Genomic DNA, 13,696 nt, shown 5'->3' on the forward strand with positions numbered 1-13,696 from the left:
CTGGCTCCGTTCGGAGGCGGCTGTTTGCGTCTGGAGCCGGACCGGCGCGAGCCGCCCGGACAGCTGGACCCGCGCCCCGCTCCCCCCCCCCCAGTCCCGGACCCGCCGCCCCCGCCCCGGTCACCTTCCCGGCTGCTCTGAGGGCGCAGAGCGGGGTCCCCGCCCCCGGGTCCGGCTCGGGCCAGCGGGTGTCCCGGGCGGGAGGGCCGGGCCGGCGCGGGGGATGAGCTGCGGCGGGGCGAGCAGCATCCCCGGCCCCGGCAAGCCGCAGCGAGACCCCGCAGCCGCCGCCGCAGCCCAGCTGGAGCTGCCTGGCGCGGAGGAGAGCGCGGGGCTGCGGCGGCTGCAGCCCCAGGCGGAGCCGGCGGCCGACGACCCCACCGGGGCGGGGCAGAGCAGCGGCTCCGGCGGGACGCCCCCGGGCCCCTCCGAGGGGAGAAGGGGCGGCTCGGAGAGAGCCCGGGGGGAGGCGGGGGCCGTGGGCGGCGACAAACCCGAGACCCGCTCCGTGTGCGGCAGCGACAGCGGCAGCGACAGCAACCCCGGCGGCGCCGGCCCCATCTGCAAGATCTGCTTCCAGGGCGCCGAGCAGGTGAGAGCCGGCCGGACAGACGGACCCCGCCTCCCCCGCACCCCGGCGGGGCGGGGGGGGGCGCGAGGGACGGACAGAGAGACGGACCCAGCCCCTCCGGCCAGACAGACACCGCAGCTGCGCCGCCTGCCTCTCTCCCTGGCGCGCGCGGGCCGGGGCGGGTTGTTGGAGGCTGCTGGTCCCAGCCCGCCGCGGTCAGCACCCTGGACAGGGCTCTGAGCCGGACCCCGCGCTTCGACTGTCGCCGCCCCTGGCTGGGAAACGAGCCCCGAAGTGGCCGAGTCGAGCAGGTTCAGTTTCGTGAGGCCGCGCTGGGGTGGCTCGTAACTCAGCAACAGCTGGGGGCAAATGCAATCGCGGGGCTGTACAATGTGAAGCTGGCTGTGAAGAGCTTTGCCAGCCTCCGCTGCCAGTCTAGAAAGGCAGGGAATTATTGGTCTATTTGCTTAGGATGCAGCCTCTCTCCTCAGAGACTTCAAGGGGAAACCCACATTCTCCAAGCGTCTTGTCTTCTACATTTTAATTAACCCTTACTAGTTTCCCAATACTTTTATGAAGAAAATCTAGGGAAAGATTTCATGATTGGTCATTATCATAATATCGGAGCCGGACACTTCCACGAGCATTTTACTCTATACCTGTCAGCTTAGTCGGGCAGCTCCCTCTCTGAGCCATTATGACATAAACGGGGGAGTTGGTTTGTTGTACTTTATTTTCTCTATTAAAAAGCAAGAAAATGGAAAAAAGAAAGATATTATTGGCATTGTCCAGTTAGACTTTAATATATGAGTCTACTAGCTTTGTGTTTTATTTTAGAACACAGGTGAGGACAATTGTCAGTATGTGAGGTAGAACTATTACATTTTTGAAGTAGCATCACAGAAATAAGAACGCTTCAGCCAACCACACAGTCATTTATGTATTTGTTATAGGATGCAATTCTGATAGGAAAGACATATTTAGATTATTTTTTTAAAGTGTTCATTTTGTAGAGAATTTTTACGGTGTAATTGCATACAGTACAAATGCTACTGTAAGCATGCAGTTCACTATGATGTCATACATTTCTTTCTTATCCATGATTAAGAATTATTTTTGTACTTCTGTATTTTCTCTACATCTAACCATCCATCTAAAAGTTACTCGAAAAACATAATAAGGTGACCATTGGCATAATAATTACACATGCAGTGAGTTACCTGTTCTTTGTAATGTGGTAGAATATTTAAGGTGGAAATGATATCTTTAAAAGAGCTCTAACTTTTGAGTTTTATTCTAGCCAAAAATATAAAAGTGTAGGATAGTGACTAAAACAAACTCATTGTTCCAGAACAGATAACATGAAATATTGTATCAGAAAACAAAATAAATCCCCCTGACATTTATTTTTGTCTTGTTTCAGGGTGAATTGTTAAATCCTTGCCGATGTGATGGGTCGGTACGGTACACACATCAATTGTGCCTCTTAAAGTGGATCAGTGAAAGAGGGTCATGGACCTGTGAGCTCTGCTGTTACAGATACCATGTTATAGCAATTAAAATGAAAAAACCTTGCCAGGTAACATTTTTACATACTTACAGACCAAAAATGTTACTTAGTGTCTATATTTCAGAAACTTGCAAATGTTAATTTATTGCACACGGGCAGATTTTATAAAATATTGGTTTATTCTCCTCCTTGACACTGTCTCAACAGATCACCTCTGTGAGATTGCATACCCTGTTGTGAGGCACTGGACCCCATTTCAACATGCTTAGTCATTGAGGAAGAGTGCACATCAGAGTAGGATCCAGTCATTTGGTAGGGGGAGGCTCTTCTGGCCTAAGACTAGTTACAGAAAAAGTTCTTGCCTCTACCCTGACAAGAGCTGTTTGGATCCCTTGACTGTACGCAGAGCAGTCAGGTCCTCTAAGGACTCGGGGTGCACCCTTGATCCATCTTCTTCAGCAACATACAGGAAGTGTTAGGGTTAAACTGTTACCAGTAATTTGCATTAGTTCTCTGGATCTGGTAAAGACAAAGTTTGGCTCCACTTATGCCTTACCATTATGGATTCAGAAATGATCAAGCCTCCTTGGATCTAAGCCAATCTTATCCTTTGGGTCCATATTTCAGACAGGCTAAACACTCCTTGAAGTTCCTGTAGAACCAGGAGCCAATGCCCTCCTACCAAAGAGATAGCATATTCTCCAGTGTCTTCTTAGTCATGTGCTGATTGCATCTTTGCAGATTTCAACAATCTGAAATTTGATTGATACCTTTACAAAGGGTTATTTTCAATATTGAGTCCAGTTCAGATGAGATACTTCATTTGGGAGAGGTGTATTTCAGTCATACGTCAATTAGCACTATTCCTCAACCCACCTCCTGAGAAGTGTCACTACTATCTAATCTCTCACAGATGGGATCTGGGTAGATAGTGTTATGAGACAGAAAGATGGCTTATTTACCCACATAACTTTTGTTCTCAAATGTATTGCCTCTACAGAGCCACACGAATCCTCCCTTTCCCCTTCGACTTCAGAGATTTACAGGATGTGCCCAGAATTAGAGAGGAAAAATTAGGAGTTGGGTTTTTTGTAACCCTTAGTTCCAGAATGTTGAAACAGCCAGCCACGAGAACATTTCTCCTAGCATCCATCTGCTTTGTATGGTTTCTTTTGCTGCATGGCATGTAATCTCAAAGTGGGCCTCTATGGAGGCAGTAGATTCAGGGAACAATATTTATGTTGGTAACCTCTTTTTCAGTATATTTTGTCTTGGTGCACACCTAACCATATGCCAGCTAACTACCATCAAGGGGCCCACTCCTGGAAATATGCAACATGTTGACAGTATTAGGCATGAAAGCGTAATTACAAACTGAGAAAATTCATATTTACTTTTAAGATTAGCCAACTGGTTTGCTGTCAGTGGGAGATGTAGATTACAAGTTAACTGGAGAGATGCAAGTTGTGCATTTTTCCCCAGCATCCTGTCCTTTCAGTGAGCCAGATGTAAACAAGCATAACTCTAATAGTAAATGTTAAAGTCAGTGGAATTGCTCCTTATTACAGCAGGGAAGAATTTGTCCCCATTCTGATGCTTGCTTTGTCTCTGCTCCAATGATTCTTTCATTTTTATCCAGTGGAGCGGGGGTGTGGGTGTTGATAAATGCATGAGAATGACTCTGTAGCCTGGTGGTTATAGCATGGATGTGGGAGACCCAGGATCTAGTCCTCCTGCTCCAATGATTTTAAAAATCATCCAGAGTGGAACAGCTTCAATAGGAGATATTAAGGGAGCCCCACATCAGAATATCCCATAGCCCAGAGTCTAGAGAACCTACCTGAGAAGCAGTGGGTATCAGTTTAAATCCCTTCTTCCACTCAGGTAGAGGGGAAACTTGAACTAGGCATCTCCTACATGTCAGGTGAGTACCCTAACCACTAGGATAAACATTATGAGGGAGGGTCTCCTGTCTTGCATTTTCTGTAAGCTTCTCTATAGGGGCCTGATCTGATAGGCAAGCCATGGGCATACTTACTGGATTGGGCCCTGCAGGCAATTAAATGGAGGAATGCCTATCTTCCCCTAGTTTGTATGTTGCTTTGGGGCTATAAAAGAGAATAACAGGCTACTTTTTCTAAAGTGTTTTATATTTTAAACTGTTATATATGATCATAGAATTCTCATTTGTGGATGGAAATGCAAGAAATATTAGTCAGTTAACATTATAATTTGTTAGTTTTCAAGAAAGAGGAGTCCTAGTGGTGAATTAATTTAGAAGCTGATTTAATGTTAAGTTGAGGAAAACATCTTAAATGTTATGCAGAAAGAACCAGCAAGATATTTTAGACATAGCCTGAATGTGAGGACAGAAAGATAGATCTGAGTTGAAGAAGATTCCCAGGTTACATGCCTGAGTGACAGGCAGGATGGTGGTGATATTCAAAAGAGGTTGGTGTGGGTGGTTGGGAGAAGAAAGAGAGAGATTAAGTACTCTGTTTTAGCCATGTTGAGCTTGAGCTGATGATTAGACATCCATGAGGTGATGTCAGAGAGACATGCCAACATTTTAGTTCGGAAGACAATAGGTCTGGAGCAGAAAGGTAGATTGTGAGTGGTCAGCATAGGGATGATAGCTGAATTTATGTCTTCAGATGAAATTACCAGAGATAAGCTATAGAGGGAGAGTAGCAGGAGACCTAGGACAGAGCCCTATGGAACCCCTCACAAAAAAATTGGAGGGCAGAGAATTCTCCAAAGGACAGGCAGAAGAAGAAATTAAATAGGCAGGAGGAGAAAAAGGACAGAGACATGGAAGCCAAAGGTAGGCAAGATTTCAATAAGAATATGGTTGACAGTGTTAAAAGGGGCTGAGAGGATGAGGAGGAGGAGGAGAATAGAGTACTGATTCTGAACTTTGGATAGGAAGAAGTCAGAGACTTTGTAGAGAGCAAGGGAGTGGAGTGCAAGGAGCAGAAGACAGATTGGAAAGGCAAGGGGTGCTGCAGATGGAAACCACACATTTGGTGTTTGTTATTACTACTTCAAACCAGGGGGTGCAGTAGCATCATCCCCAGCACCCTTAGTACCAGAACAACTGGTCTAAAATGAAACTGGAGAAGGGGAACTCTAGATAGTGACTGTAAACAGTATGCTCAGTGATCTTAGAGATGAAAGGGAGAAGGGGCAGTAGTTGAAGAGGCAAGTAGGTCAAGGTTAAGGTGTTTTTAAGATGAGAAAGACGAAAGCATGCTTGTGTTGCCAGAGGAGAGTAAGAAATTAAGGAGAAGAGTAAGGGAGGGGATGAGAGGTCATGAGGGAGATCAGGAAATGGGATGGGGTCACTGGGGCAAGTGGAGCCGGGACATCTTTGTGGCACTTACCACATCATCTCATATGGACAACTAAGTGGCTGGATCACTTTATGATTACCTGTTCTATTAATTTCCTCTGGGGCACCTGGCACTGGCCGCTGTCAGAAGACAGGATACTGGGCTAGATAGACCTTTGGTCTGACCCAGTATGGCTGTTTTAGGTTCAACACAATGGTTGAGGGGAGCCCACTAGCTTGTGTCTGACTAAAAGCACAGCATGTGTTTGTCTAAAGCATATCTTCCAGAAAGGCATCCAATCTTTATTTGAAGACATCAAAAGATGGAGATTCCACCACTTCTCTTGATAGTTTATTCCAGAGGGTAATCACCCTCATTGTTCAAATGTGTGTCTAATTTGGCTTTGTCTGGTTTCAGCTTCCATCCATTGGTTCTTGTTATGCCTTTCCCTATGAAACTATAGAGCTGTTTAGTACCCAGCATTTTCTCCACATGCTACTTATACATTGTGAACAGTCACATCTCAATCATTTTGATGAGCTAAATTGATAGAACTCTTTAAGGGTGTGTCTAAGCTGCAATCAGCAGATATGGTCCAGCACTTTTAGATGCACATTAGTAGATTTGATCTGGTGAGATCAAAGCTAGCTCACAAAACAATAGCAGTGAGGCCACAGCAGCACAAATGGCTGCATGGGCTAGCCCCACCTGCGTAGGACCCTGGGTACATACCCATGCTGCTGTGGCATCACTGGTATTTAATCTAGCTAGCTCAAGTATGTCTACACATTCTGCAGTCACATCTCCCAACTGCAGTGCAAACATACCTAAGTCTCACATTGTAAGGCATTCAGGGTGGTAGCCGTGTTAGTCTGTATCAGCAAAAAGAACGAAGAGTACTTGTGGCACCTTAGAGACTATTTATTTGAGCTTTTAAAGTTTTGCCTAGAGGGGAATCCTCTGTGTTTTTGAATCTTTTGTTACCCTGTGTCAGGATTCCTTTCCCACTCTGAATTCTGGGGTACAGATGTAGGGACTCACATGAAAGACCCCCTAAACTTATTCTTAAAAGCTTAGGTTAAAACTTCCCAAGGCACAGATTCTTTTCTTGCCTTGGGATCGCTGCCACCACCAAGTGATTTAACAAACAATCAGGGAAAGGACCACTTGGAGTCCTATTCCCCCAAAATATTCCCCCAAGCCTACACCCCCCTTTCTGGGGAAGGTTTGAGCATATATCCTCACCAATTGGTTACAAAGGGACTACAGACCCAAACTCCTGGGTCTTAGAACAATGGAAAAATCAGTCAGGTTCTTAAAAAGAAGGATTTTATTTAAAGAGAAAAGGTAAAAGAATCACCTCTGTAAACTTAGGCTGATAGTTAACCTTACAGAGTAGCAGAAAATTCAAAGACCACAGAGAAACCCCCTCTAGCCTTAGTTTCAAAGTTACAACAAAACAGGGATAAACCTCCCTCTAGCAAAGGGAAAATTCACAAGTTGAGAAAACAAAGATAAACTAATATGCCTTGCCTGGCTGTTACTTACAAGTTTGAAATGAGAGACTTGTTCAGAAAGATTTGGAGAACATGGATTGATGTTTGGTCCCTCTTAGTCCCAAGAGCGAACAGCCACAGAAAACAAAAACCCAAAACAAAACCTCTCTCCACCCAGATTTGAAAGTATCTTTTGTCCCCATTGGTTTCTTTGGTCAGGTACCAACCAGGTTACTTGAGCTTCTTAACCCCTTACAGGTAAGGAGGAATTTAGGCTACCCCCTTTGGTTATGACACCCTGTAAAGTTATTTTCCATCCTGATTTTACAGAGGTGATTTTTACCTTTTTAAAAAAAATAAAATCCTTCTTTTAAGAACCTGACTGATTTCTCTATTGTCCTAAGACCCAGGGGTTTGGGTCTGTGATCACTTTGTAACCAATTGGTTAGGATATTATTCTCAAGCCTCCCCAGGAAAGGGGGTGTAAGGGCTTGGAGGGATATTTTGGAAGAATAGGAACTCCAAGTGGTCCTTTCCCTGATTTTTTGTTAGATCACTTGGTGGTGGCAGCGTACCCTCCAAGGGAAAAGAATTTGTGCCTTGGGGAAATTTTAACCTAAGGTGGTAGAAATAAGCTTAGGGTTTTTTTCATGCTTTCTTTTAAAAGCTTATGCTCAAATAAATTTGTTAGTCTCTAAGGTGCCACAAGTACTCCTCGTTCTTTTTATTGTAAGGCATTGTATCTAACCCTTGAATCGTTCTTGGCTGTTTTCTGCAGTTCTGGTGTCTAATTTTTTAAGAGTGCTAAAAAACTGAACTGTACACAGTATTCCAGTACTGGTCTTACCAATGCAGTATACAAAGGTAAAAAACATCTCCCTATTCCTCCTTACATCTAAGGAGCTTATTAGCCCTTTTTGTCACAGAATCACAATGGGAGCTTATATTCAGTTCTTGTCCACTGTGACCCCTAAATCCTTTTCAGAGTCACTGCTTTCCAGTATACAGTCACATATTCTGTGGTTATGGCCTGCATTCCTTGTTCCTAAATGTATAACTTCGCATTTGGCTGAATGGGCCCAGTTTATCAAGCAATTCAGATAGCACTGTAAGTTTTTCCCTTCAGTGGATTGACATGAATCCTGTTAGTGATCTTTCCACAGATTCGTATACAGTAACCTTGCCATAACTGACTTCCTTTAGAAAATCAAGTTCAGTGTCTTCATTGTTTTCCCAGGAATGTGACCTACCTGAGCAGCAATGATCTGGTCATTTAGTCAGTTTCCAATTTAGCTTTCCAAGCCACTTTTAAAAGAAAGTTACCCAGAATAGAACAGTTCTTTCAGTCATCTCCATGCCCTCCTCTCATCCCATACCTGCCATGTTTCAGAGACTGTTCTCAAGGGCAGATCAGTCACACAAAAGTCAATATTACTGCTGCAGCTTGCAACAAAGGAAATTTTCATTGTTTCAATAATATTTCACTTATATTGATGCCTTTTATCCTATGATTTCACAGCAAACCAATAATCCTCCAAACACCTCTGAAGAACAAACATGTATTAATATAGCCATTTAACATACAGGTGAACTGAGGCACAGAAAAGTTAAGTAATTACTCAAAATCAAATGAACTAATAGTTTGGTAAAACTCTGAGGTAAAAGTTCTTCTTTCAAATATACATATTCAGCTACACTGACTTTAAAGTGTTACACACACATATACCGCTACAGCTCTGGGGGCAGAATTTGGTCCTAATTGTTTAATAGGGGACTCTGACCAAAATGGTAAAAAAAAGAGCAGGAATTAGGTACAATATCAACTTGTTACAAATGAAACTTGGGAAGAGGCACTTAGTTTCATGTGCTTTCATGCTTTCAGAATGTTAAGAGTTAGATGGTATCTGTCCCTGTTCAGGTGTGCTAAGTGAGTAGAGGACACAAGGTTTTCCTCTCCTTATGTCCTTCTTCCAAGGGTAGATACAATCAATCATAATCCGTGTGCTCAGGGTGGGGAACCATGGGAGTCTTAATGCCTCCAGCAGCACTAGATTCCAAAAGTGGGCAGGAAGCATCTCTTCCACACAGACCAGCAAAACTGAGCGTACACTACCCTTTTCAGGGAAGCCACAGTCCCTCTGAAATCAGGTGGTAGCATGCCTCACTACCAGTGCCAATATGGCCTGCAATAGAAGAATCACAGTTTACCCCTAAGTTATTAACCTCTTCCCAAAATATAGTCCTTATCACGGATCTGCTTGGAATCCTAAAATATTTGTTATGAAGAATTTAGATCAGATTTTAAAGATGGTATACTATTCTGCTTTGAAGTTCATGTTATGGATCATTTTAATAGCAAAGAGATGAAACAGAAGCCACCTTAAATGAGTATACCCAGCTGACAAAGTAACCCAAATGACTCATCCAGTCTTGAGGATATTGATATCCAATTGGCATGTAAAATCAGTTTTTTTCTGTTTAGACTTTAGTAATATAGTGTAACTATAATGGTTATTTTTCTAGATTTGTCAAACTGTTGTGCAGCAGTTTCAGTTGTTAGTTTCCTCTGTCCATTATGATAATATAATTCATTTTCCAATTCATCTTCTTTATCATACCATAGTTGTGCATAAGGGTTCTATCCAATTCATACAGAAAGTAGTGGAAAGGCTCCCATTGACTTCAATGGGAGCTGGATCATGTCCACATGACTGACATTTATATAATGTTATAGGTGTGCATGACTCTTTACTTGTTACAAGGATTTAGGTCTCTGGGAAAGAGAGCACTTAAGCACATGTTTAGTTCTGTTGATGTGTTTGGCATATATGACTCATCCTCAAAAGTGATGACTTAGTGTTCTACAGTATCCATGTACAAATATAATTTACAAATAGAAAATACTAAAGTAATGAATTAATCTCCATTGTGCTGCAAGCAGCAATAAGTGCAGCAAAAGGGGCATTTAGATATGTGCCAACATTGTCAGTACAAATGCAGATGAATTGATGCTATTGATTCTTTAAGGGTTTGGAGCTACATCTTTGGTGGAGAAGTGAAAGATTTGTGAGGTTTCTGTGTGGAGCTTATATTCAAAATCGCAGTGGACCCTATAGGTACCTACACCCAACATTTTGGTGCCACGGGCATTCACAAAACCTCTGCATAGCACTGCTTAACCCTATAGGTTCTAAATTCCCTAGATACTTAAGTTTCCACTGAAAGTCCCCATGGCACCTAAATTTCTGCTGGTGGACATGTACTCAGCTGCCTCACTGCTGATACTGCCAAGCAGCTTGACACCTAACTCACAGCTAAACACTGACAGGATTCACAAAGAAGGGTCTTCTCCACCTGTGGGGCCTGATCCAATAGATTTGCTGAGGTACTACTTTAAAGCACATCTACCAGCCCAAGCCCTACATAGAACATTGGTGGTGGTGCTGCCATTTCCTCTTATACTCAATAGTCCGCTGATTGTTCCAACTGGGTAAGTGTGCTAAACTGATAAATTTAATGGTAATAAGTCATAGGACCAGATGGTATTCACCCCAGAGTTCCTTCAGAACTGCTCCTCTGACACCTCAGTCTAGGACAGTTCCTCAGATTTATTTCCTAAAGAGAATGACTCAGGTGCGGGAATCTCCCTCACATCCTCCACAATGAAGACTGATGCAAAGAATTATTTAGCTTCTGCACAACAGCCTTGTCTTCCTTGAGTGCTCCTTTAGCACCTCAATTGTCCAGTGGCCGTTTGGCAGGCATCCTGCTTCTGATGTACATAAACTAACAGCAAAAAAGGAGTTTGTCTTTAGCTAGTTGCTCTTCAAATTCTTTGATACACTAAGACACCTGGACTCCTCTAGGGGAAAGCAGCTCACAAAGCCCATGCATAGGAAAATGAAGTGAGAGTACTAGAAACAAGTTTTCACTAGCTGAACCTCCATCAGTTGGAACAACCTTTTGGAGAATGTCTGGCTTATGCAGAGTCTGACCATTTTCAGACCACACTGCAAAAACATCACCTATAATGAAATAGGGAAGAGAGTGGGGGGGGGAACTTTTATACATGTAGGCCATTATTGTCCTCTAATCCATCTGTATTCAGTTGCAGAGGAGAGCAGCAGCCCCAGGGAGATAGTTATAATCCCTGATTCTGAGCTGCCCAGCCCTGGCAGAAACTAGAGCAGCTGGGAGGTACTCTAGCTTTCACTACTGGCATGTGCTGTTCAATCATACTTCCCTCCTCCTAAGTCAGGCACAAGGGGTAAGTCACAGTTGGCACACATTTTAAAGCTTTTCTCTGAGATATCGACTGCCACAAGAGAAGACCTTAACAGCTATCTTTGACAATTTTAAGGCCATGGTGCAAAGTGGCTATAACAGAGTGGAGAATGCCACCCATATATTTAAAGGAGAACCTCCTTTACCAAAATATGGCAGAAGAACAGAAGATTCATGAAGTCAACTTATAACAACTTGCTGCACAGTTCTAATTTGCCTGGAAATCACTTAGATGGCACAGAAAATAGTAACATTGATAAACATTGATAAACATAAAAAATAACAAGGAGTTCTTTTGGCAACTTAGAGACTAACAATTTATTTGGGCATAAGATTTTGTGGGCTAAATCCTCTTCATCAGATGCATGGAGTGGAAAATACAGAGGCAGGTATAAATACACAGCACATGAAAAGATGAGAGTTGCCTTACCAAGTGTGGGGGGGTCAGTGCTAATGCGCCAATTCAGTTAGGGTGGAAACAGGTAGACAGGCTTTGATTTATTTGCCAGATGACCTTGGGTAAATTGCTTAACCACTGCATCTCAGTTGCCTTATCTGTAAAATGGGAATAGTGACACTTGTCAACATTTGCAAAGTGCTTTGAGATCTACAGATGAAAAATGCTAAATGAGTACAAAGTAGCATAGGCGGTGCTGGTATTGATGTATATGTATAAATAAGGCTGCCTAACACTTTCCATTTTAAGGTCCTATTTTCAGTTGATAATTCACTGATGAGCTCTAGCATCTGTATGCTTTGAAAGAAAGACTTGAAGTTTGACAGGGGCTTCATTCTGATTTTAGGGATGCCTCTTGTTATTTCCATGGAAATCTATTCAGGTTTGGTCAAGTTATAAACCTCTGCAAAAAAGACCACAGTTCACATATGCTCCATAGACGTTTGTTAGAGGCTGTCAGCTTTATTTGCTGAAGGGTATACCTTCAATAACCTTATTCCATCCCAACACAGCTCCTACCTACTGACTGGAATGTGCATGTGGCATCCTCCATGGAGCAACTGAGCATGCTCCATCCTGGTGATGCAGAGGCTGAGCATGGCTTTTTCTGCAGCTACTTCTCCAAGCTGCCCAGGGCCCTGTGACACAAAATGACAGCAGCAAGACTGTTTCTCCTGAACTCTTAATTCTTTCCTGCTAGTGCCCAGGCAGATTGAATTGTGGTGCTAAAGAAGGACATCTCCAGAGGATCTGAACTAGTATCTAGAGCATTCAATCCAATAATACTAAGTGAGCATTATCTCTACATTTAAAGAAAACAAAAACAAACAAACCACCAACTAGAACCTAATAATCTAGGTTTGAAATAAGTGAGATTCTATCATTCCAGCAAATAGAACACTTAAATCTTCTGAGTGGGAAGAGAGTCTCTTTATGATTTTATTTTAGCATAGTAGTAGTCACTAACTGGACAAAACCACACTAGTGCCAGGCTAACTGCTTGCAGAAAACATTTCACATTAGCACTGGTTTCAGTTGTGAGGTGACAATTTTCATGTGTCTATATTGTCAATAGAGAACATATTTCATTTTTTCTGATGAATATTATAACATTAATGGCTGTCAGTGATTATACCAAAGTAGCAAAAGTTGAAAATTCTACTTTTAGCTTTGTCATTATCTTTGTGGCCACTTCTATTGTTTCTGAGCCTTAGATAGATGAGTATTAGTTAGCTATCTAGCAATTTGAAATCAGATTCCCTATGATAAAATTAAGTGTGTGAGGGGAGCAGAATTTTGTCATACGATTTTATTCTTCTACAGCTACATACATGCTGAGGTAAATGTGAGGTATTCATTTTCAAATTAAGGACATTAAACGTACTTCATGGTACCAAAATAAAACTCAACCTCTGACATTTGTTGTGGTTCATATCTGATGTCCTTGTAGATACCAGAGATCACAGTAAAGTTCCCTGTAGGCACCACACCGCTTCTGAAGACTTGTAGTGCAGACTTGGCTTATGGGGTAGCAGAAATTTTCAAAGACTGCTTCATGAACCAATGCATTTCAGCAAACAAAAAGGGCTGATTCTCTATTCTGTCTGAGGTATGTTTGGTGCATGAATGTGAGGGAGCAAACATAACTGACACCTTTAGACTTCCCTGACTGTTTTGGTCTGACTTCAGGACTGCTCTAACTTATGCTCAACTGCAGTGGACTTCGAGCCATTCCAGAGCTCAGAATAACCAGCCCCCTTTTGCAGCTCTATGCTGCATTGGCTATTATACCAAAGGTATTCACTAAGGGCTGGTTCTGATACCTTAAGTCTTTTTTACTCCACCAGAACAGTATAAAAAGGCTGTAGCAGAACAGAAATAGCTCCAGAACGTCCAAATTACATCAGTGTTCTAGCCTGAAGGTAAGGAACAAAGGAGGACATAATTTGTCACTACAGGGCTAATAAGGTATACATAAGCAAATCTAGCAGTGCTCTGCATAATAAATCTGTGGGGGACAAAAGATAGGGTGCCCATTATTAACTA

At 43.0% G+C, this 13,696-nt stretch overlaps 1 protein-coding gene across 1 annotated transcript in view; it reads left to right on the forward strand.

Moving 5' to 3' along the window:
* Window positions 1-223: 223 nt before the first annotated feature.
* Window positions 224-13,696, forward strand: part of MARCHF11 (membrane associated ring-CH-type finger 11) — a 44,606-nt gene continuing 31,133 nt past the window's right edge. Inside the window, exons 1-2 of the mRNA XM_073329639.2 lie at window positions 224-592; window positions 1,995-2,150. Coding sequence (XP_073185740.2) covers window positions 224-592; window positions 1,995-2,150 — 525 coding nt within the window. The remainder of the gene's footprint in view (window positions 593-1,994; window positions 2,151-13,696) is intronic.

The sequence above is a fragment of the Lepidochelys kempii genome, chromosome 2 (assembly GCF_965140285.1).
Source record: "Lepidochelys kempii isolate rLepKem1 chromosome 2, rLepKem1.hap1, whole genome shotgun sequence".
In the NCBI taxonomy this organism is placed as follows: domain Eukaryota; kingdom Metazoa; phylum Chordata; order Testudines; family Cheloniidae; genus Lepidochelys; species Lepidochelys kempii.